Below are 23,707 nucleotides of genomic sequence, written 5' to 3'. Positions count from 1 at the left end.
AAATGGATAATAAATTTCAGAACAGAGGAATTCCCTATGTTAAATAATATTTTAAAACATAAAATTGCCAAACACAGAAAAGGAGCCATTTTTGGGAACCGTTAGCATAAATGGCCCCACGGTGTAGGGGTAGTGTGCCTGCCTCTTACCTGGAGACTCGGGGTTCAATTCCCGGCCAGGCCAAGAATAACGGCCGAGAGGACTCGTGCTGATCAGCGGTCGCTTCAGGGCTGTTGCACCATGGGTTTTATTTGTTAGCATAAATAACTTGATGAAAATAGAACAACTTGAGTTTAACTCCTACTAAACTATTTTCAATTCTATAATAATGATAGCAAGGAAGGCATTCTTTTCGAGCCTGAGTGTACTTTTGACTTCCAGGAATCATTAATCCCACCTTTGGTGAGTGCCTTTTTCAAGGAACCTGAAAGATTCCACAGCACAGTATTCCTGGCAGAGTACTTTTTCTTTTGTGCTACAGAAGAATGCAAAAGATTCCGTACTCTACTGGGCTATAAATAGTGTGCCGTTAATCCTTCGATCCCTCTTACAATGCGCACTGTAGGATAGTTATGGTTTATTCACAGTTTTGTGCTAACAAGCAACTGTGAACCATAGTGATTTCTTAAGTAAGTTTTGCACCATACTTCGATGGAATAAAGATCTTCCTAACAAAAGATGCTTATAGTTCTTGAGGAAAAAAAAAAAAAAAAAAAAAAAAAAAAAATATATATATATATATATATATGAGTGTTTGAAAGGAACAGCAGGACATGTAAACTGTATCACCAAATGTAGAGAAAAGGATGAAATAAATTGTGCCATGTTCAAGTGTCAGTGCTTGTGCCAAAAGAGTGCCTATTTCAAGACCACTGATTTAAGCTAAAGCTTTAGGAACGGCGGTTAAGGGTGCACGGCTGTGAGCTTGCATCCGGGAGAGTGGGTTCGAATCCCACTGTTGGCAGCCCTGAAGTTGGTTTCCGTGGTTTCCCATTTTCACACCAAGCAAATGCTGGGGCTGTACCTTAATTAAGGTCACAACCGCTTCCTTCCAACTCCTAGGCCTTTCTTATCCCATCATCGCCATAAGACCTATCTGTGTTGGTGCGATGTAAAGCCACTAAAAAAAATTAAAAAACTTCCATCTACGAGAATAAGCTGCTTAAAATTCACAGAAGATTTTATGTAGAATGTAAATCAAAGACGACAGGAAAATGAAAACAAATACCATTGAAAGAATGTGTCAATGCACAGTTTTAGTGTGGTAACTCAATTGTGCTACAAATCACCATGTGAAATTTTGGGAACCAAAGCAATTCTTCAAATGGTAATCCAGAAGGTAGTGGTGAGAGAAATGATGTCCTATCATAATGATGAATGAAATACAAGTACATACAATTCATTTGGAAAGTAATTCATCTAATAATAACATACAGATTGGGTTTTGATTGCTCAAATAAAAATACTCACTATCTTTCAGTTATATTGGACATTAGCCTTGAACATCAGATTCAGCTTAGTGGATAACATGCAGATATCTCACAACAAAGATTAATATCACAGAAAATGTATATAGAAAGGTTTATAATTGTATCCCTTTATTCAGGTAATTAATTTGTAGTCTATTTAATATATTTTCTATGATGTTTTGTATGTTTAGATTTGTGTTTCATTAACCAACTTTTTTTCTTCTTTTAAAATGTGTACGTACATACTAACATACTCTTTGGTCTCTTTGGCATTAAGGTAAGAAAGGAAACGAGAGGTCTCATATGTTTGTCAATATACTATGCTCAATGCACTGTATAACTAGATTGCACATAAGTGAACACAATACACTGTTGTTAACAAAAGATTTGAAAGATTGAAACAATTTAGCTATTTTCTGACACTGCAAGTTCAGTTATATTTTCCTTCATAAAATAAACTTGGTTATCAGGAACTTCATTCTCAAGAACAATGTATTCTTCTCCTTCACAGTCACCCTCCATAATGGCAATAGTGGTAGAGCAGCACTGGTCTGCTTCATGAGTAGTCAGTTCTTCTAATGTACCAAAATGTTCTCCGCAGGTTTCACACGTGTGTATTACATGATCATGTTCATGTTTCTTCATATGCAAGTTCAGTTTCCCTTTCAAAGTAAATGCTTTGGGACAGAGTGTACATTTGTAGGGACGTTCTCCCGAATGGAGACGGAGATGACCGATGTATCCTGATCGCCAGAAGAACTCACGAGAACAATACTGGCATTTGTACTGTTTCTTACTCCTGTTGTGAAGCCTCCTATGCATGTACAGAGCTGTAGGACCAGTAAATGTTTTCTGACACACAGGACATTCATATGGACGCTCTCCCGTGTGCTGACGCATGTGAATTGCTAACTGTTGACGTGTATAGAAAGCTTTCCCACATAGTTGGCATAAATGTGGACGTTCTCCAGTGTGTCTACGTACATGTAACTGTAGATTGATCTTTTTTCGAAACTCACGCCCACAATATTCACAGATAAAACTCATTTGTGCAGCTGTCTCTCTGTACTTGCGATGCTGCAAGAATTCCTTAAGTATCTTCTGATATTTTTCAGGTAGATTTTCGTCATCATCCCCATAATGCGTCCGCAAATGAATCAATAATTCATAGCGTTGTTTGAGAACCTCTTCACAAACATCGCATTTGAAAGGCTGTTTATTTGTAGCATCATGGAGCTTAAGATGTCGGGCTAATGCAGTAGGCTGGGAAAAGACTTTCTTGCAGAGCGAACACGTGACCGTTTCTTGACGTAACCGGGCACATTCTTCTTCTCTGGCCATGTGACATTTTTGGTAATGGTCAAGAAACTTCTCAGCAAGACATTCTTCTTTGCAGATTCCACAGGTCAATGTTGCTTCCTTACCTGAAGAATGCTCTTGCTGAATATGCTCTCTCAGATCTGACATTTCTTTGTACCACAGCCCACAATTAAAACAGTTATAATCTTCTGACACTGGATGTGTATATTTGTGCAAATCGAGGGCAGACTTGCGGATGAAACTCTTTGGACACCAATCACACTGATATGGCTTCTCTCCAGTGTGAATCATCTTGTGTCGGATATATGTTGTACGGTCACGTAGTACTCGACCACAAATTGGACATAGGTAAGATTTCGATACTTTAGCATCAGGATGTGTACGTTTGTGCATCACAAGAACTTGAGCATTACAGAACCTCATAGAACAAATACTGCAAGAGTAAGAGGTCTCATCTTTTTCTAGTTTGGTTAAATGGGCCTTCAGCTGATCTACAGTGAAAAACTGAGAGCTGCACACTGGACAGGCAAACATCTCCGGTTGCAGTTGTATTCCTTCAAGCAAACTGTCATCTTTACCAGGGACCTGCAAAATATACAAAAATACAATTATCTTCTATGTTATTTACAGATTAGTAATACTCTGGCCTGAATAATACAGAGTGTAAAAATAATGATAGGAAAGAGCACCAGGGCATTACAGAAGAAGCCATTACAAAATGATTTAATTTATCACAGATCACAATAATAATAATTCCTCATGGGTGGGGATGATGGAATATGCCTGCAGTATTCCCAGTCTGTTGTAAAAGGTGACTAAAAAGGGGCTTTCAACTTGGAAGCATGGGTGGTGATCACGGGTACTGGTTGAGTCTGGCACTGCTTCCACTTACTTTGCTATTGAAACTCCCTTGGGCAATTATTGTTCTCTTCCAACACCGACAGTTGTAGGTTAGGAGGCCCAAGGCAACTTTTATTTTCATGTACTTCATGGCCCTTCCTTTTGTTAATACCCTCGATCTCCAAAGAGTCAGACTTTTTCCATTTTTACCTCTGAGGAAGTGTTAAGAAAAGAAGGTTGGCCACTTGCAGTACAGCTGTCAAAACAAAAGTGGCCGCACTTGAACAGTAAATATATTCTAAGTTCCACTTTGAATCCTGGTGCTGTTACATGATGCACATGCTTGTACATGCGCAGTAGCAGCACTGCGAACTGTACTGAACCAAGGTGAAAAGAAGAAGTAATTTGATATCTGCTTCTCGTGAAACAGCGGTAAAGCACTTAATGTTTTGAAGGATGAGCTCGAGCCTTGTTCTAGTGATAATTTTTATTGTTATCACTCTTCAGCGATATAAATAATATAAATGTTAGGTTTGGAAAAATACAGTTGCATAATATTAGTGTTAGTTTCTTCTTCTTATACTCGTATTATTACATTCATCTACCATGTAATGAAATAAAATGATGCATGTACTTGAGAGTTCAAACCTTGTTCAAGTTGTTATTGTTCTTTACAGATATAAATAATATAAAATGTTAGGTTTGAAAGAATACAGGTGCATAATATAAGTGTTAGTTTCTTCTTCCTCTTCTTATTTTATTACGTTATACTGAATTATATGGAACAGATTATCACTCTAAAATTAATAAGGACACACTACAGAAAACGAAACAAGCCTCTAGTAATAACATTTGTTAACTTTAAGAAGGCATATGATCATATACATAGACCTTCAATTTTAAAAATTGTAAGGAATTTTGGACTCCATCCAAAATTAAACTGACAGAACTTACTTTAACTAATACCAAATCTAAAGTAAAGTTTAGAGGAGAACTTTCTAAACCATTTTTGATTAAAACAGGTTTAAGACTAGGAGAATGTTTATCTTTACTATTTAATTGTTCATTATAATATATAATGAGGGAATAGTACAGGGTCAATCCAACGAACATAAAAATTGGAAGTTCCAAACTAAATTTAAGTTTAAACTGTTTAGGATTTGCAGAGGACCTTGCTCTAATGTGCAACAATATACAGGAAACTCAACACCAAATTCAATCTCTACAAGAAATAGTACAAAAAATAGGTCTTAGAATATCCTTTGAAAAAACTTGCAGATTATGCTTACAAATTCACCACTGGTAAATAAAATAAAAACTGACAGACAAGAAATCAAAACTGTTGACAAATTTAAGTATTTATAATACTGTTATTTTGCTTTACGTCCCCCTAACAACTTTTATGGTTTTTCAGAGACGCCGAGGTGACAGAATTTTGTCCTGCAGAAATTCTTTTACGAGCCAATAAATCTACCAACAAGAGGCTGATGTATTTGAGCACCTTCAAATACCACCAGACTGAGCCAGGGTAGAACATGCCAAATTGGGGTCGGAAGGCCAGCGCCTCAACCATCTGGAGCCACTCAGACCCGCAAATTTAAGTATTTAGAAGAAATTATAACTTATAAATCTCAATGAGAAATCAGCTTGGCATAATAAAATGAATCATCACTATATGCATTTTCCAGGTGTTGGCCAGAATGAATAATAAACTAAACAAAGCAAATTATATTACCAAGACCACACACAACAAAAAAGCTTATTGATAGCAATAAAATGAAGACAGAAAACAGTCACACAGCCAGAAATAACTTATGCTAGTGAAACCATTTTTAAAACTACCAGTACAGCTGAAATAGACAAAATACTTAAGACAGAAAGAAGAATAATTAGAACAAATTATAATCATTATAAAATATTAAAGACATCTTAGTAAACAGTGCTGATGATAGTAATTATTATTATTATTATTATTATTATTAATCATACACATACACAATGGACCTTAAGAGGCCGAAAATTAATTTTAACACTGCTGATGGACCTTAGAGTCCGAAAAACGGTTTGAATTAAATAGTGTGCTAATACGACTGTGTATGATTAATAATAATAATAATAATAATAATAATAATAATAATAATAATTAGAACAAGCATAACTAAACAATATCAAGTTAATGGACAATGGAGAATAGCATCCAATAAAACAGTTGTGTAAGGAAATTGAATCAGTATTGAATGGAACTGGGGAAAAACGTATATCATTCTTTGGATATCTTTATCAGAACACCTGACACCAGAATCAGCAGAACAATTGAAAAATTATGGAACAGCAAGACGAAGATTAAATGGATAACGGAAATTAAGGATGACAATAAAGAACTACAAATAAGAACAGATGATCTTAAAAACAAAACACAAAATGAGGATACTTCAAGACACACACACCCTGTGTTGTGAATAGATGGGGAATACGTCACCGTATACCTTAAGTGACACTGTTTTATTCAACTACTTATTTTACAAGATGGCTACCGCTCAGATCATATATATAACAAAGGATATCCAAAGATATGTCTCTCCCGGGAAGTAGCATCTTTATCCGTTCATCTCGAATCCCCAACATCCTCCCCACCCTGGTCAACCTCCAGAGGTATGACCAGCTGAAGAGGCCTGACAAATCGAGCGCCGTCCGTCTTGGAGAGCACAACGGTCCGGACATGTCCATCTCGTCCATGACGTAACTCCACGACACGGGCCTTATACCACATATGACATGGTCGATGATCTTCCTGCAAAAGAACGATGTCTCCTACTCTGACAACAGGGCGTGTTCCTCTTGGGCGTCGTACTTGGTGAAAGTTTTGCAGTTGCATTAGGTACTCTTTATTCCATTGTTTCCAGAAATGATCCGCCAGTTGCTGCTGGAGCCTGAATTCTTTAATGGGAGAGTTTGCCTGGGGTTCAGGTCCAGAGGGTATTGAAATAATAAATAAAGAGGTTCGACCTATTCAATACAAAAGAATAAGAAATGCAGTGATTACATTCTTATTTAATAATAAGTAGAAGTGGTACCAGTTTCGACCCTAGTCCAGGTCATCATCAGCCGATTAAAACATGAAAAACAATGCATAGGAAAAAGAAAATAAAAGATCAAGTTCATTCCGGATCAGTAGAAGAGGCGATATAAAAATGACGGGGGTAGACACTGTAAAATTCAGAAGAAGTAAGTCACTTAAAAGAAACAGTGCGTAATTTTCAGAACGACAGTATGGCACACGCAGTGTTAAGCAAAGTCTTATAATGTTTATGAAAAGCGGAGAACGGTTAAATGAGCTAGCTTGTATACAATGTCAGGCACAAAGTCATAACACAATCGAACACATATGTAGATCCATAATCGTGCTGAAGCTGAAGAGGTGGTTGCGTAATAAGGTCAAAAGGCGCTTGAAGCAGCAGTATAGAAGTGTTGTATCTCACATCATCATGTGAGTCATCAACTCCACTGTATTCTACGTACCTGATTCTCAGTCAACAACGCTCAAAGATTTATTTTTTGACATTTTTAATTAATCCACGCTTCATTAATGTCAATCAATCTGTACAATCCAAATGTATATCAGATCATTATGACTGTCTCGTTCTACAAATAACTAACGTGTATTTTTAGATGAACATCCATGTACATATAATACTATGACAAGTTCATTATTGAATTTTATTTGCATTTAAGTATTGCCTTTTCCACAAACTAGATTTTATGACTGTTTTATCATGTATTATTATACTTTAATGAGAAACCCAGTTCAGGGCCCTGACTTAGCTTTAGATTAAGTATGGCTGAAGATGCTTACAAAGCCTAAGCGAAACATGTCCCATTTTAACATGTACGTAGTATTTGTATCTTAGACTTAGAGATTTTATAGTATTGGAATGGTGGTTTTTAAATAAATTTGTTTGAAACTTTTACATTCTGTACTCCAATACGGCTATCATAATGAGACTCATAACGTGTAAAATAATTCCTACTGACGTCATTGTAATGACCTATGTTGACTTCAGTTGGGAAAACCACAAAGGCAGTCTTTCTGAGAATTCTGTAGCGAAGCATGGGTACATCAACTAGTCTAGCTGTAAAGAAAGCTATCACAGCAGGCCTTTCTTTAGAACTTAAAGAAACTTTTTTTCGAAGACTTCGAGAGATGACAAAACAAAATACGCAGTTGTTTAAGTTAGCCCTGCCATTTTTGGCCATTGCCTCTTACAGAGAGCTAGAGGGAAAGTTGAATCATCTTGAGCTGGCATTAGTGTGGTTACAGCTGATCATTCCTTGATCAGGGACATCTTTTTGGAAACCTCTTAAATGGTTGGTTTTAGGGCCTTAAAAGGTTGTTTTTGGCATCCCCTAGTCGATCTGCCAAGTATTGTTTCTCACAACAAGGGACATAAGATGAGCTATGTCTGGTCCTTCTACGACAACTTTAATATTTTGCTTATTTTATTAATTTTTATTTTGTACCTGTTACCTCTACAACACTGGGGTAACACCAAACAAGGCACAAACACAGAAGGGGAAGGTAAGAGTACAATACACAATATAAGCAAACACTACACACTCGGAAAAACAGTGCCTAGCATTACTCGGATCTCCAACAAAACATGTACGGAATATCAGTAGGGCCAACTAGTGAACAATAAACCGGGAAGATGAAAAGGCTGGGAACCTACCAAAGGCATGGACATGGCTTAGATAGCGGATTCCGAAATGAATCACCGTGATCCTTAGTTTTTAAAAATATTATTTACAAGATAATTTTACAAATACATTCCAAGTTATGAGCTATAAGTTCAGTGATATACATAGGTTATTCGTAGCCGTGTAAATTCAAATTTCAATCTGGTCCCTAAACCACAAGGTGGTTATCGGCCTGTAGTGGACTATCGGATGTTGAACCGTAAGGTAGTCCTCCAATCTGTCCCACTTCCTGATTTGCACTCTTGTTTTTCTTGGTTTGCCAATGCAAAAATTTTCACCACTTTCGATTTAAATCAGGCTTATTACCAGATACCCCTTGCCGAAGAATCCAAGCATCTCACTGCATTTGCAACCGATTGGAACCTATATGAATTCGAACGCGTCCCTTTTGGCCTAGCAACTGGAGCGGCTGTCCTTACACGGTTACTAGATTATGTCCTATCGGACATTAAGTTCAAGTTTGTTTATAATTACCTTGACGATCTCGTAATTTTTAGCGAAACCTTCGAGGAACACCTACTCCATCTCAAGGAAGTGCTTGAAAGACTGCGTAAAGCAGGTCTAACCCTCAAGGCATCCAAGGTTTCCTTCGCACAACCCCAGATGTCCTTCTTAGGACATATCGTGTCGGGGAGGGGTGTCTCAATCGATCAGTCTCGTACTGCCGCCATCCAGAATTTCCCCCCTCCAAAGGACGTCAAGGCTGTAGCCAGATTCACTGGCATGGTGAATTTCTTTCGCAAGTTTATTCCTAATTTTGCTGAACGTGCAGCTCCATTGAACGATTTGAGAAGAAAGGATGCCAAATTTGTGTGGGGTGATGCCCAACGTGAAGCCTTCATGGACTTGAAATCTGCCTTATGTAATGCCCCTGTACTGGCTATGCCAGACTTTTCTAAACGCTTCATCCTTCAGACTGACGCCTCTTCCTCAGGCATATCCGGAGTTCTTCTACAGGAATTTCAAGAAGGGCGTCGTCCTATTTCTTATGCTTCCCGTGCCCTGAATCCTGCTGAGCGCAATTATTCCATTTATGAGCTGGAAGCCCTGGCTGTTGTCTTCTCCTTAGAACGCTTCAGAATGTACCTGGAACATCTCCCTTTCGATCTGGAAACTGACAATCAGGCGTTGAGTTGGGTACTGGCCAAGCCGCGAAAGACCGGTCGTCTAGCACGATGGGCAGTGCGCATCTCAGCCTTCCAATTTCAAGCCCGCCACATTCGTGGCACGGAAAACGTTGTGGCTGATGGCCTCAGCAGGATGTTCCATCCAGACAGCTCTGACCCTCAATCCGAGCCAGCTGACTCATCTCCCGAACAAGTATCAGCTTTTGTCAATGTAGTTCTCACTGACTCTCCCTTACTTTTCAAGGATATTGCCAAACATCAAGAGGATGATCCTGAGTTAAAAGCCATTGTCGACAGGATTAAATCCGGTGAGCATGTTAAGCCCTATATTCTTAAGAATGGTGTCTTGTGTTGTCCTGCTCGTGGTCGGAGAGACCCCAAAATTGTAGTCCCAACTAACCTGGTCCCGGCTCTCTTCAAATACTTTCATGAATCCCCAGTGGGCGGTCATCTTGGCGTTTTCAAAACAAGAGAAAAAATCCGTAACCACTTTATTTGGAAATCCATGGATAGTGAGATCCGTACCCTTGTCAAGTCCTGTAAGATTTGCAACAGTACCCCCTTGCCAGCCCCATGATGTAGGAGTAGCATGCCTGCCTCTTACCCGGAAGCCCTGGGTTCGATTCCCGGCCAGGTCATGGATTTTTACCTGCATCTGAGGGCTGGATCAAGGTACACTCAGCCTACATGATTACAACTGAGGAGCTATCTGACGGCAAGATGGCAGCCCCAGTCTAGGAAGCTAAGACTTGGCATGCTGACCACACAACACATCATAATCTGCAGCCCTTCGGGCTGAGCAGCGGTCGCTTGGTAAGCCATAGCCCTTCGGGGCTGTTGCACCATGGGGTTTGGTTTGGTTTTTGTGCCCCATTACAACATGAATTTCAAATGCGAATTTGAAATATAACTACCTTTACAACCTGTCCACGTGCCTTATGCGCCTTGATGTAAATTTTGGTACTGATGAGTGGAGGCATTTAGATTTGCATAACATTAAAAAGAAGTTATTTTGATTTCAGATATTTTTGAGGTGTCACACTCACATCCATGGTACCAAAATTATTTGAAAGAGTACTAGAAAAGAGCGAAAAGAAAGGTGGAAGGACAATTACACGAAGAGCAATATGACTTTTGACATGGAAGATCAACACTAAACTCCATCTTCAGTATGGGGCAGTTAATGGAAAAACACTGGGAATATGGAAGAGATACGTGAAACATGTCATGATTTAGAAAAGGCTTATCATAGTGTATCCAGAGCAAAGGTACAGAAGGTAATGCAACGGAAAGGGTTTGGAAAACAAATGACAGAATATGTGAAATGTACAAAAATTGTTGCAGAGATGTCCAGACGTGAGTGGAGAGAAAAGTAGTTTTGGAAGGGAAGGGAAGGGAAGGGAAGGGAAGGGAAGGGAAGGGAAGGGAAGGGAAGGGAAGGGAAGGGGAAGGAAATACCAATGAAGTGTAAAGAGGTGAAGTAAAGAGGTATGAAGTTCGATGGTTTGGACATGTTAAGAGGATGGAAGAGGGAAGGATGCCACAGCAGATGATGAAAACTCAAGACAGAAGGAGGAAGGGCAAGAGGAAGACCCAGACTAAGGTGGTTGAAAATGATCAAGACTAGTATAATTAGAAGAAACCTAGTCTGGAACACAGTTAAGGAGGAACTATGGTGGTTAGATAGAGGACGATGGAAAGGTAACATAAATATCCCACCCTACTGAAACTGGACATGGTAAATGGATGATGATGACAAGATGTATACATATACCTTTAGAGCCATTTTAACCCAGATATCACAAAAATCAGTTCATAAATGTAGAAAAATGAACAGTTTTAAGACAAGTTTGCATCTGATTCACCACAAGATTGCACCTACAAACTGCTGAGACTTCTCATGATGTGGACATTGTACCAACATGGCAAAAACTAAACTTCCAGAGGACTAACAAACAGTTTCAAGTTGGAAATTTAGGACATAAATAAGGAATACCTGAACTCACTTCAGAAAAATAGTTGGATATGAACTTAATTGTTTAAAAAAGTAATAATCAAACTGCTCTTGCTGCCAGAAATCATACACAAGCATAACCTAGAATACTGTGATCCAGATGCACTCATCTGATAACCAAAAGAACATACAAGAAATGCACCAATGTTGGACCAGCACTGAAAGTGTGCAGAAGCTGAATGCAACTCTAATCTCATGCTTGCAATGAAAATGTCACCACATCTACACATAATCCAGTATTTTCGTGGATAATGATAGTGTATCTGGGTGACAGGAATGAGTAGCTGAGCAGGGAATGCTATGTAACATATGAATATGACCAAATTTCAATTTATTCCCCTCAGGTCATTAACAATAATATTAGACAGGTAAACATTAACTGCAAAATGTTACAATTTTAGTGTTATTACAATGAACAAAACATAACACGAGTATTTTGAACTACTCGTTCATAATCATGTAAGACTAGGACTTACTACTCAGTTGCTGTGGAGTGCCATAGGGGTTTGTGACGTTATGCAAAATCGAGTGCTCGCATGCAATTCGACACTAATACAGACACCGCTCACGCACAATACTACGTGATAATCAAGCTAAACATTTAAACTCCAATGTAATTGATGCAATTATGCTGCCAATAATGAAGATTTATCAGTTAAATAAACAGTTTTGTAGAATTTACATTTTAATTTGGACTACCCAATGACTCAAATATGTATCAATATATTGTAACTAGCACATATCTAGGATAGGCCCTATATTAGCCAGGCTGTCTGAAAAACTGGCAGGGCAGTGCACTCTCTAAAAAGGTTCCAGGGAGAACACTAATCTATGACTTAGTACACACATGATTGACAGAAAAGTTGAGTAGAACACTGAAAAATCCACTATAGAGGTAGTAAAGGCACGTTCAATACACCTTGAAGACAAAGGTTTGATTCCCCGACATAGGCTAAAGACTAAAGATTTAGATGTAAGTTCATTTTTTTTAATATATTTTTTTTTAAGATTTAGAAACACAATTTCTACTTCTAGAGAGGCATATGGCCCTGAAGTTCACTTGGCCTAGTGGTCTGACAAACCACTATCTGACTGGACAGTTCTGATGTGCCAAGACTGAGGCAAAGCTAGCAGTTCTAGAATTGGTCTCTTCAGACGTCTAAGAACATATAATCAGCAACACCAATGCACTAACAATTATATTTGCCAGTGATGTGGCGATTACTTTCTTGTGCAGTTCAAACACACCATGCGGTTTGCAAATGTCTGTAATATAATTTTGTCACCCAACTTTGCACAGTACTGTGTAGACTAAGCTTATGGCTTTTTCATTCACTGTTGCAATTCAAATAAAAACTTACTTTTAGGTAATATGGGTCTTCACCATTTACATTTGAAAATGCAATAACCTATATATTAACCCTAGAACGCTTACCTGTTTCTGCTACTCACGAACGCTTACCTGGGGTGATGCGTCGCTCCATTCGTTTCTTTCCTGTTTCTGAGTTATATGGACATATTTTGTTCTATGCACTTGGATATAGTTTACACAGAACCCATAGAGCAGTATGATATGATGCGTGAAGTTAAATAGAAATCAGGAACATAATCAATACACTAGCAAATATACCTCCTTTTAATCTAGTAAAATTCACACCTGTAAAATTCTTAATATTTCGAATAGTGTCAGCCACTCTAAAAAAGGTACCATGCCCATAAACTCTAATTATGATAACTATAGTAGTATATACAAAAGCATACTGTATATACAAAAGCATACTGAAACACAATCTTGGGAAATAGCAGTCTGAAATTCAAGGGACAAAGTACACTAATGGCTCTACTCGTTTCACAGTTTCCTTGTGCGTTAAGTCCGGCATTCTAAATGCACCTCTGGTAAACCGAACAAAAGTCACATTTTCACCATTAATCGAATTATTTATCACCTTTTGCTGCACATTTTGTACAAATGTCACCCCTCTGCTGGGAGCACACAAGTCTGTCACATGAAACGCAGCTGGTTTTCGTTTTCCTGTCTTGGGCTCTTGGGCAGATAGCACAACGCCATTGTTTTACATCCTTTGCTTTCAGTCCTGGTTCTGCGTCAACCATTTCTGCACCTAACACAGTTCTGATATTAGTAGCAAGCTCTTTAGAGATTGCTTGAGTCAATCGTTATTGCATATAGAACCTAGCAAGTTCTGTTCCAAGAGTTTTCGAGTAGGAACGGCTGTTCATCTTCTCAATTCGTTTTGCCGTCTTGTAGATTACAACAGGATTGCACGCAGCAGTTCGGGTCCGAGGAGGTGGAGGAGACGACCACATGCGACCATTCCTTCCCTTCAGAACAGTCCCAGGAACGTCAGTATCACCGTCAGAATCCTCCGACGTGCTAATTTTCAGTAGGGTTATCGGAATCCACCTCAACATTATCTTCTGTCTCACTTTCCTGAAATTCACTGTCATTTTCACCTTCACTTTCTTCATGAAGTATGGTGAGAACCTTATCAGTAAAGTTAGTATCAGTCACACTAATTTCCATTATAAAAACGGCAAATACTTCTAATGCAGTGGACAATATATCACATACGTAAACGCTTACCGGGGTGGCTCGTAACCCCACAACGCGTCTCGATTCACTTACACTCAGCGCATGCCTGCGCAACACTGATGGCGTCACTCGGCTTGCTTTTATTAGGGACTACTGAGAAAGGGAAAGACCAATGCGCAAGTGCAGCCACGAAAAACAGAATAAAAGAGCACGGTGGGGTGGCGCGTCACCCCGGTAAGCGTTCTAGGGTTAAATTATTCAATATTACATTACTGTACCTTTAGTTTGCGACCATGTTTGCCTCGCAAGCGGTAGTGTCTGTACAGCTGAATTATGGTACTGAAGCCCTCATTACATTCTTCACAGCCAATAGGATACTTTCCAACAGGGAAATTAACAGGTCCAAGATTTAAATGGTGTTTGCGCTGTCCACAGGAATCACAGCTGATCACCTCACTTCGATGACAAGCCTTTCTATGTGCCACTAGATTCCCCCAGGAGACGTATGTATTGCTGCACAGCTGACACGAAAAGAAGCGGCATTCTCTGTAAAATTCGAAAAGGTTAATGTTTCAAGCTATCCTGACCATTTAAATAAAGAATTTATTTAAGTAACCCAAGTCTGTTTACACCACATATTTATCCTCCATCTACAAGCACTTGGTGTCATGATATTCAGTCTACAGCAAAAGAGGTAACCTCATCTCAAACAACAAAATGGATGAGATTAAGAATCATTTACACACAGAATTGAGATGGTATGGTCATAAACTAATTCAAACATTGCTGAGTTGTCTAATCATCCCTATCATTCCCTCATGGTGAAATAATCAATCAATCAATCAATCAATCAATCAATCAATCAATCAATCAATCAATCAATCAATCAGAACATGAGCAGTAAATGTTCTCTATTAGCTCACTTTTTATCAAAACTTAGTACTATGAGCTTCCGTTCTATGACCATTATGGAATAGCATGTACGCACAACAGACAAAGATTGATAACGGCAGACTTGAACAGAAAGGTAACAGGATAGCTGCTTGGCTACTTCTGTTCTTACATAGTTTGTTGACACAAATGTCCCAGGCAACTCTTGACAAGGTAAAATAATGTACAGTATTTACAGATTGTCGCATCTACGATAGAAGTTGATTTAAAATATAGTTGATGGATCTACGAATAATGGAGTCTCCTTTGCAATGCATGTACAAACAGGCATCTTTGCAGAAATAAAATTTACTTTGCAATGAAAATAAAGTGAGAAGTTACAATAGCTTGATCCTAGAGTCAATCAGGGTGCCCACTAGTAACCTAAGTTTGTTTTCCTTGTGTTTCCTCTGGGATATTCCCATTTTCCCTATATTAAATTTAGTGGGACATGGTACACAAGAGCGTTGCTTGAGTATGTTTGTCTTACTCTGGAATCATAATTTTGAAACACATTGTACACAAACACTTACAGTGGCATAAAGAACTTGAAATAAATGAAATAAATGTATCATAAATCAAACAAGCTAGAACTTACAATGAAGTGCCAATCTGTGAAGTGGGTTATTAGTAATTCCATAGTTGCTGTGTATGATGGAATTACTAATAGCTTGTTTGATTTTATTAGTAATTCCATTGTACACAACAACTACAAGGAAGAATACAACCAATGAAAAATAACTACATTGCTCACAGCAAGCCATCACTCACTCTTCATACTAGGCATAACGTCTGAGTTCATCAGGGACCTTATTTTTGAAATTGGCATGAGTGAGCTTGCCAGTTTCTAAACGTGCTCATAACAGAAACGTATGGGTTAGTGTATGCTGGTCAACTAGTGTGCATAGAAACAAGCACCATTGACACATTCCATTCTTTGTAGCTTAGAATTCTTTTCTGTGATAATTTCACTTTTCCATAACAATTTTTCCTTAACACTGAGGTAAAATCCGTAATAATTACGGGCAATCCGTAATAGTTAGCACCTCTACGTTATTATTATTATTATTATTATTAATAACAACACAGACTGTAGAGTCCACCTACTCAATACTGTGAATTATATGTTATACTAGCTGATGTACCCGTGCTTCGCTACGGAATTCTACATTGAATACAGAATTCTAGGTTAGGTAGTGTACACGTTGCGAGCAAGACTGTATGAAATTGCATAGCTCTTAACGTTACCCTAGAAATGCGCCAGGTAAGTCACCAAACATCTTTCCACATATGAAGACTGAGTTAGGGAATTTTCACCGTAATGGTAGGCCCATTTGCCTACCATCGGTCACATTCAGGTTGGGGAGCTTTCATTATAATGGTAGACACTCACTCTCCGCCTGCCTTTTTACATCCTCTCAGAAAGACTGTCTTTGTGATTTTCCCAACTGAAATGAACATACATTACAATGACGTCAGTATGAATGGCGCGAGTAAAAACAATGCTTTGATATGAAATACTCGATCAAATGAAAAACGACACATTTTCTCACTTTTAATGACCAGGACTAAGCTGCTGGTCTAACAGTCCAAAGTTCCAGAGCTGGAATGACCAAGCCGCAGACAGCCGTGATTCGTGAACACTCTTCGTCTTTTTTTTTTCGGTGGTGGAGGGGTCAAATAGTGGAGAGTCCCAGGGCAAAAACTATGCCCTTTTGCTAATCTGTTTCCTAGGAGTACCTGATGAGTCAGAAAGTATGAATTCACTACACTGGCGGCGGATAAATCTATCTGACTTGGAGGCAAATTTTTCCTCCAAGCCAGAGGAGGAACCCCCTCTTCACTGCTAATTTGGAATAAAATGAATGTAGAATTTAATAAAAATGAAGAGGAAAAAGCTTTTCTTAAGAAACGGCTCTTTTCAGGGTTGAATTTTGAGTTATTTAGTAAATTGTGGTGCTATAATTTGGAATAGCCCTAATTGTTATTCTAGACCAGGCCATACTACTACTACTCTACTAAGTGAGCCTCCGCCTTAAGTATGCCCACTACTCATTCAAAACAGTGCATCAGAGTAGGGATCAAATAGCTGGAATCCTATGATGAACCAGTGTGTTACGTACCAGCTGTATCAGAAATTGTATGAACCAGAGGAATGGCATGCTAAAGAAGAAAGTTTTCTAACTCCCCAGCTATATCCCACCAATATTCAGTCAGACTGTTATACTCGGTACGCTGCAGTAATTCCAGCTCTATCGTAGTTGAGTGGCAGCTTAAGAGACAAAGAACATAACAACAAACAATGGTCAATGTAATGTTATTGTTGATCAATGTTATGCGCTTTCGATATTGCAGACCTTCACATTTAGTTTTCTTCCGACTTTGAAATACCACTTGTATCATAGTCGGTATGTTAAAACTGAATAAAACATAAATGACCGGAAATTTTATTCTCTATAACTTTTGTTATGAAGTACTTTTCAATAGGACCAATAATAAAGGTTTTTAAAAATTATATTTTAGGTGCCTTCCCCTAAACTACCATTTCACTCAGCGTGAATTAAATGATTTATATCCTATATTGTAGTGGCTCATTCTCCGACTTTGCATATAGATTTTCAATGAGATACGACCACTAATAATTTAAGTATTTAAGAATTCATTTTTAGGCCTTCCCAAACTACCATTTCACTCAGCGTGAATAAAATTATTTATAGCCTAGATTGTAGCGACTTGTTCCTCGACTTTGCATACCGATTTTTATTACGACAGGACCACTAATAACATAAATATTTGAAAATAAAATTTTAAGCTTTCCCCTAAACTACCATTTCAATCAGCGTGGATAAAATTATTTATGGCCTAGATTGTAGCGACTCATTCCTTGACTTTGCATACCGATTTTCATTAAATTCTCTTTAGCCATTTTCTAGTGATGCGTATACATACATACATACATACATACATACAGACAGACAGACAGACAGACAGACAGACAGACAGACAGACAGACAGACAGACAGACATTACAGAAAAGTAAAAAGTGTATTTCCTTGTTACTGTGGACATAACGATACAGAAATATCACTATTTCCAAATTCTGAGCAATGTACAGACAAAACTCTTATTATATATATATATATATATATAGATATATTTATTTAATCATTATATATTAGGGACTAGTTTTGACCCTTTCATTGGATCGTCATCAGCAGTAATTACAATTGGAAAATACATTATAAACAACTTACAGTCATCAATATTTGATATATCAAATTGCTTTCTTTTAGATAGATGAAGATAGTAAGAATGACAACCAGTTGGAACAACTGCAGGAGGGTACTCAGAATGAAGAAATAAAAGCAAGTTAGCACTGAATTCTACTGATGAAGCTGTGTGTATAAACTGCTTTTAGTGGTGGAGTCATGCAAGGAAAGCATAACTGGCAGTCATGAATTTTAGTGAAAAATGGAAGTGTATTTCCTTGTTACTGTGGACATAACGATACAGAAATATCACTATTTTCAAATTCTGAGCAATGTACAGACAAAACTCTTATTATAACGGGTTCCAGAAATGATATTCCAGGAATCTTTTATGGAGTATGTGTGATGATTTACAGAAAGCAAAAGTATTTTGTCACCAGTATATAACAATAGTTGGACATAAGGGTAATGTCCAGGTAGAGGAGGTGACTAATACTAGTGAAGTACTAAAATATACCTATGATAATGAAGATATTTACAAAAAGACACAAAAGTTGGAAGCTAGAAAAGCAGCTGGCACTGATAAGTTTTCTGGGGATACGCTAAAGACTCTGGGTTGGGATATAGTACCAAATCTGAATATAATATTTGATAACTGTTTGCATGAAGGGGCTAAACCAAATGAATGGAGAGCTGCTATAGTAGCCAAAGTGTATAAAGGAAAGGGTGATAAACATAAAGCAGATAATTACAGGCCAGTCAGCTTGACATCTGTTGCTTGTAAGCTCTGGGAAAGAATTCTTTTTGATTATATAAGACATGTTGGAAAAATTACTAACTGATTTGATAGAAGGCATTTCAGGTTTCAGAAACATTATTCCACCATGATACTGCAGATATTTTAGATTCAGGAGGCCAAATGGACTGTATTGCTATTGACTTATCCAAGATCATGGCAGACTACTGATGAAAATGAGGATTAATTGACTAGAAAAAAAGAGTGCTTAAAATTATACGCTATAGTTCTAGAAAACAGAACTCAGAAAATTAGTGGCAAAGCTTTATCTGATTCCTTAATGATTAAGAGGGAGGTTCTGCAATGCAGTATAATTGGACCTTTGTGTTTTCTTTATCTACATATATAAAATAAGAGTTTTGTGTGTACATTGCTCAGAATTTTAAAAGAATGGTATTTCTGTATTGGTTGTGTCTACAGTAACAAGGAAATGCACTTTTTACTTTTCCGTAATATCTGTCTGTATGTATAAACACGCATCATGAGAAAACGGCTGAAGATTAATTAAGGAAAAGGGGAATGAGCCATTAAAATTTAGGCTATAAATTATTTTATTCATGCTGAGCAAATTGGTAGTTTAGGGGTAGGCCTAAAATTTAATTCTAAAAATTTTTGTTATTAATGGTCCTAATTCACGTTTTTCTATCACATTTGTGGAGTCATTCTTCAATTACCGAAAACACTGCACTCCACCCACAGAACGCTCTGCAATCGCCGTTATATTTTAGAAGTTTTTCCTTCTTCTTCTGCCAATCACAAGTACACGATTCATCAATATCATACTTTCTGCCGTATATTTCAGCTTTGCTTACAACTTTAAGTTTCTCACACACAGTAAGTGACCGCAGACGCCGTTTTTAATCCAAAACTTACTATTGAGAGAGCAATTTCACGGAACAGATACAGAACTCGAATGTGAGCGAGGTAGACTTCCGTAATCAACAGTCTCAATTCTCGCAAAGAACGATATCCTGGAAGATCGGCTATTCACGCACCCAGCATGCCAGCAACACTTGTGAAACAAATTATGATTGAGCATCCGCAGCAGCGGCTTTCATATTTACCCATATTCTTTGATATACCGTATTTCATTACCTTACATTTCATGTTTACATGCCACTGTAACCGTCTTGAGAAAAAATTTATCTTGTTTTCTAGAATGCAACTAAAACACAATAAGACCTAAATGCCCATTTACACGTGGTATAGTGAGTACGGTAACTGTATTAAAATCTATTTCAATACTCCATGTAAACGTAGTAATATTTACGAGAATGAACGGCTTGAATACGACTCGCACCCAAGATTTAGAACCAATGTTTTGGGGAAAAAAAGTGCGGGTGGTATTCGGGATTATACGGTAAGTGTGAAGGCCTACAATATCGAAGACTCATAAAATTGATCAATAATAACATTACGTTGACCACTGATGTTGTGATGTTCTTTGTCTCTTATGCTGCCACTCATCTCCGATAGATGGGATTACTGCTGCGTACCAAGTATTACAGCCTACCTGAATATTGGCGGGAAATAGCAGGGGAGTTAGATAACTTTCTTCTCTAGCATACCCTTCCTCTGGTTCATACATTTTCTGATTTTGCTGGTACGTAACACACTGGTTCATCAAAGTATTCCAGATATTCGATCCCTACTCTGACACACTGATTGGACTGATCATTGAGCACAATTAACAGAATAATGGCAGAGGCTCACTTATGACCTGGTCTAGAATTACAATTTTGGCCTATTCCAAATTGTAGTACCACAATTCACCAAATAACTCAAAATTCAACCCTGAAATGACCAGTTTCTTAAGAAAAGCATCTTCCTCTTCACTTTTATTAAATTCTACATTCATTTTATTCCAAATTGGCAGCCAAGAGGGGATTTCTCCTCTGGCTTGGAGGAAAAATTTGCCTCCCCTCCAGTCAGATTTTCCCCCACCAGTGTAGCAAATTAAGATTTTCCAACTCATCAGGCATTCTTAGGAGATAGATAAGTAAAAGGGCATAGTTTTTGCCCTGGGACTCTCTGCTGTCTGCGTACTGGTCATTCCTGCTCTGGAACTTTGGACTGTTAGATTGGCAGCATACTACTGTTCATTAAAAGTGAGAAAATTTGTGGTTTTTCATTTGATCGAGTATTTCATATGATAGCATTGCTTTTAATCGCAACATTCCTACTGGCGTCATTATAATGACCTATGTTGATTTCAGCTGGGAAAACCTAAGGCAGTCTTTCTAAGGATGTAAAAAGGCAGGTGGAAAGTGAGTCTGCCATTATAACGAAAATTCCCCAACTTGATTGTGACTGATGGCAGGCAAAAGGGCCTACCATTGCAATGAAAATTCCCTAACCCAGTCTTCACATAAAAAAGACATTTGGGGACTTTCCCATCGTGTTTCTAGGGTATGCAATTTAATACAATCTTACAACATGTACACTACCTAACCTAGAATTCTGTATACAATGTAGAATTCCATTGCGAAGCAAGGATACATCAGCTAGTTTACATATATAAATGATATGAGAAGGAGAAAATAAAGAGACTACTTGCATTTAAAGCTTAGTGCTATAGGAGATTACTGAAAATGAGTTGGAGAGAAATGGTCACAAATGAAGAGGTGTTTAGAAGAGCAGGAGAGAGAAGATGTTTTATGACACAAATAAATAGATGGAAAAAAATTGGCAGGATCATCTAGTAGATGATGTACTTAGACAGTAGGGTTATTGAAGAAAATAATAGAGGGTTCCAAAGAGGAAAAAAATTAGATAGGACGATCAAGATTAGAGTACATGATGCAAATATTAGATGACATGAGATGTGATTCCTATTACGAACTGAAAAGGAAAGCAGAAAAATGTGAAGAATGGTGAGCTGCTGCCACTGCCAACCAACCTCACAGCTGATGACCAGAGAGAGAGAGAGAGAAATGATATGAGCAAATAACTGGAATCACAGACAAGGCTTTCTGCAGATGAGTAATAATATGTTACAAGATTATAAGCAACTCCAAAAAGATATTGACAAAGCTGTGAGATGGACAGTAGATAAACTGCAGATCAACTGGGTGAAAAGTCAGGTTGTTTCAACAAGACAAAAAGTGCCTTCAGTTTTAATTACTGTGTTGGAGCGAATGTGACTGACTTGGGTGTTAATATAAGAAACGATGTTCACTGGGGTAATCACATTAACAAGGTTGTAAATAAAGGTTATAGATCTCTTCTTATGGTTACACTGGTATTTAGGAGTTGCAGTAAGGACGTAAAGGGGAGGGTGGATAAGTCAATAGTAAGACCCCAATTAGAGTATGGTTCCACTGTATGGAACCCTCACCAGGATTACTGGATACGAGAACTGGAAAAGATCCAACAGACAGCAACACAATTTGTTCTGGACAATTTCAGACAAACGAGTAATGTTACGAAAATGTTACAATCTTTAGGCTGGGAAGATTTGCGGAGTAAGCAGACAAGCTGCTCGACTAAGTGGTATGGGATATACATATTGATTCCCATGGGAAATCTGAAATATTTGTCTTGAATGAGTAAATTCATAATTCCAATATAATTTGTTTGTTATGAGGGCTATGTCAATAGTTTTTAGCAGAGTGTGAGAAAAAAATGTAGTTGCAAAACAACAATTACAACTTTTCAAAATACTCTCCACTGGCATGTATACATTTTCCCATTCTCTGAAACCACTTAAAAAACATTTCAGTCCAGGCTTCTTTCGGGATGTCACTTTGTGCACTCTCGTACACTGCAATGGCCTCTTCATCTGAAGAAAAAAAAAACAGCTGCCCAAGAATTTTTTCCTTGGTCTTAGGAAACAGAAAGAAGTCACATAGGGCCACACCAGGTGAATAGGGGGGATGACGTAACACTTCCACTTGTTCATTTTCCAAGATGTCCATTGTTCTGGCAGCCCTGAGTGCAGAAGCATTGTTGTGATGCAGCAGAAGGTGCCCACTCTTGGACTTCGGGTGTTGTGACCTCCATGTAGCGAGGATGGGAAGACAATCATTCACATACCATTCGGCATTGACTCTACGACGTGTGTCCAAGGTCACAGAGGTGAGATGCCCCATTTTTGTGAAAAAGGTTGCCACCATCTTCTTTCCAGAGCTCTGACTTTGGTGAACTTTTGTGGGTAGTTCCTACCCTGGAAACCACCACACAGAAGATGTCTCTTCGTTTCAGGGTTATAATGGTAGACCCACGTTTCATCACCTGTGATGATATTTTAACTGTCTTGGGACTGCCTTCCATCGAATTTTTCTAGCATGAAAGGACACCAGTCAACTATCACCTCCTTTTGGCTTTCTGTCAGAGAATGTGGCACCTAACGGGCACATCTCTTGCTAAGGCCTAAATAATTGTGAACGATGGTCTGCGCTGCTGTTGACCCAATATTTAGGGTCCCTTCAATGTCACAAAATGTAAGATGTGGATTTTCTTTGATCATTTTCCTCATGGCATCAATGTTTTCCTGAGTCACCGCTGTTGCTGGGCGATCGGGATGAGGTTCATCTTCAATTGACTGCCGACCCTTTGAAAACTCGCGAAACCGATTTCCAACTCTGGCCCTAGAAAGGAAAGCCTCACCAAAAACATGCAGCAAAGAAGAATGGCATTCTTCAACACTTCAATTTTTTTTTAAATAATCACAAACATCATTGGACGAAAATTGCAG

The 23,707-nt window shown here is 38.2% G+C and overlaps 1 protein-coding gene across 1 annotated transcript in view; it reads right to left on the bottom strand.

Moving 5' to 3' along the window:
* Positions 1-1,581: 1,581 nt before the first annotated feature.
* The window catches only part of LOC136857659 (zinc finger protein 836), a 66,896-nt gene continuing 44,770 nt past the window's right edge, over positions 1,582-23,707 (bottom strand). Inside the window, exons 3-4 of the mRNA XM_067136484.2 lie at positions 14,355-14,622; positions 1,582-3,374 (exon numbers count right to left, since the gene is read on the bottom strand). Coding sequence (XP_066992585.2) covers positions 1,875-3,374; positions 14,355-14,622 — 1,768 coding nt within the window. The 3' untranslated portion in view covers positions 1,582-1,874. The remainder of the gene's footprint in view (positions 3,375-14,354; positions 14,623-23,707) is intronic.

This window comes from Anabrus simplex, chromosome 1, assembly GCF_040414725.1.
Source record: "Anabrus simplex isolate iqAnaSimp1 chromosome 1, ASM4041472v1, whole genome shotgun sequence".
Lineage (NCBI taxonomy): Eukaryota > Metazoa > Arthropoda > Insecta > Orthoptera > Tettigoniidae > Anabrus > Anabrus simplex.
Note: the sequence above shows the minus strand (reverse complement) of the source record. Positions and strands in the feature narration are given on the sequence as shown.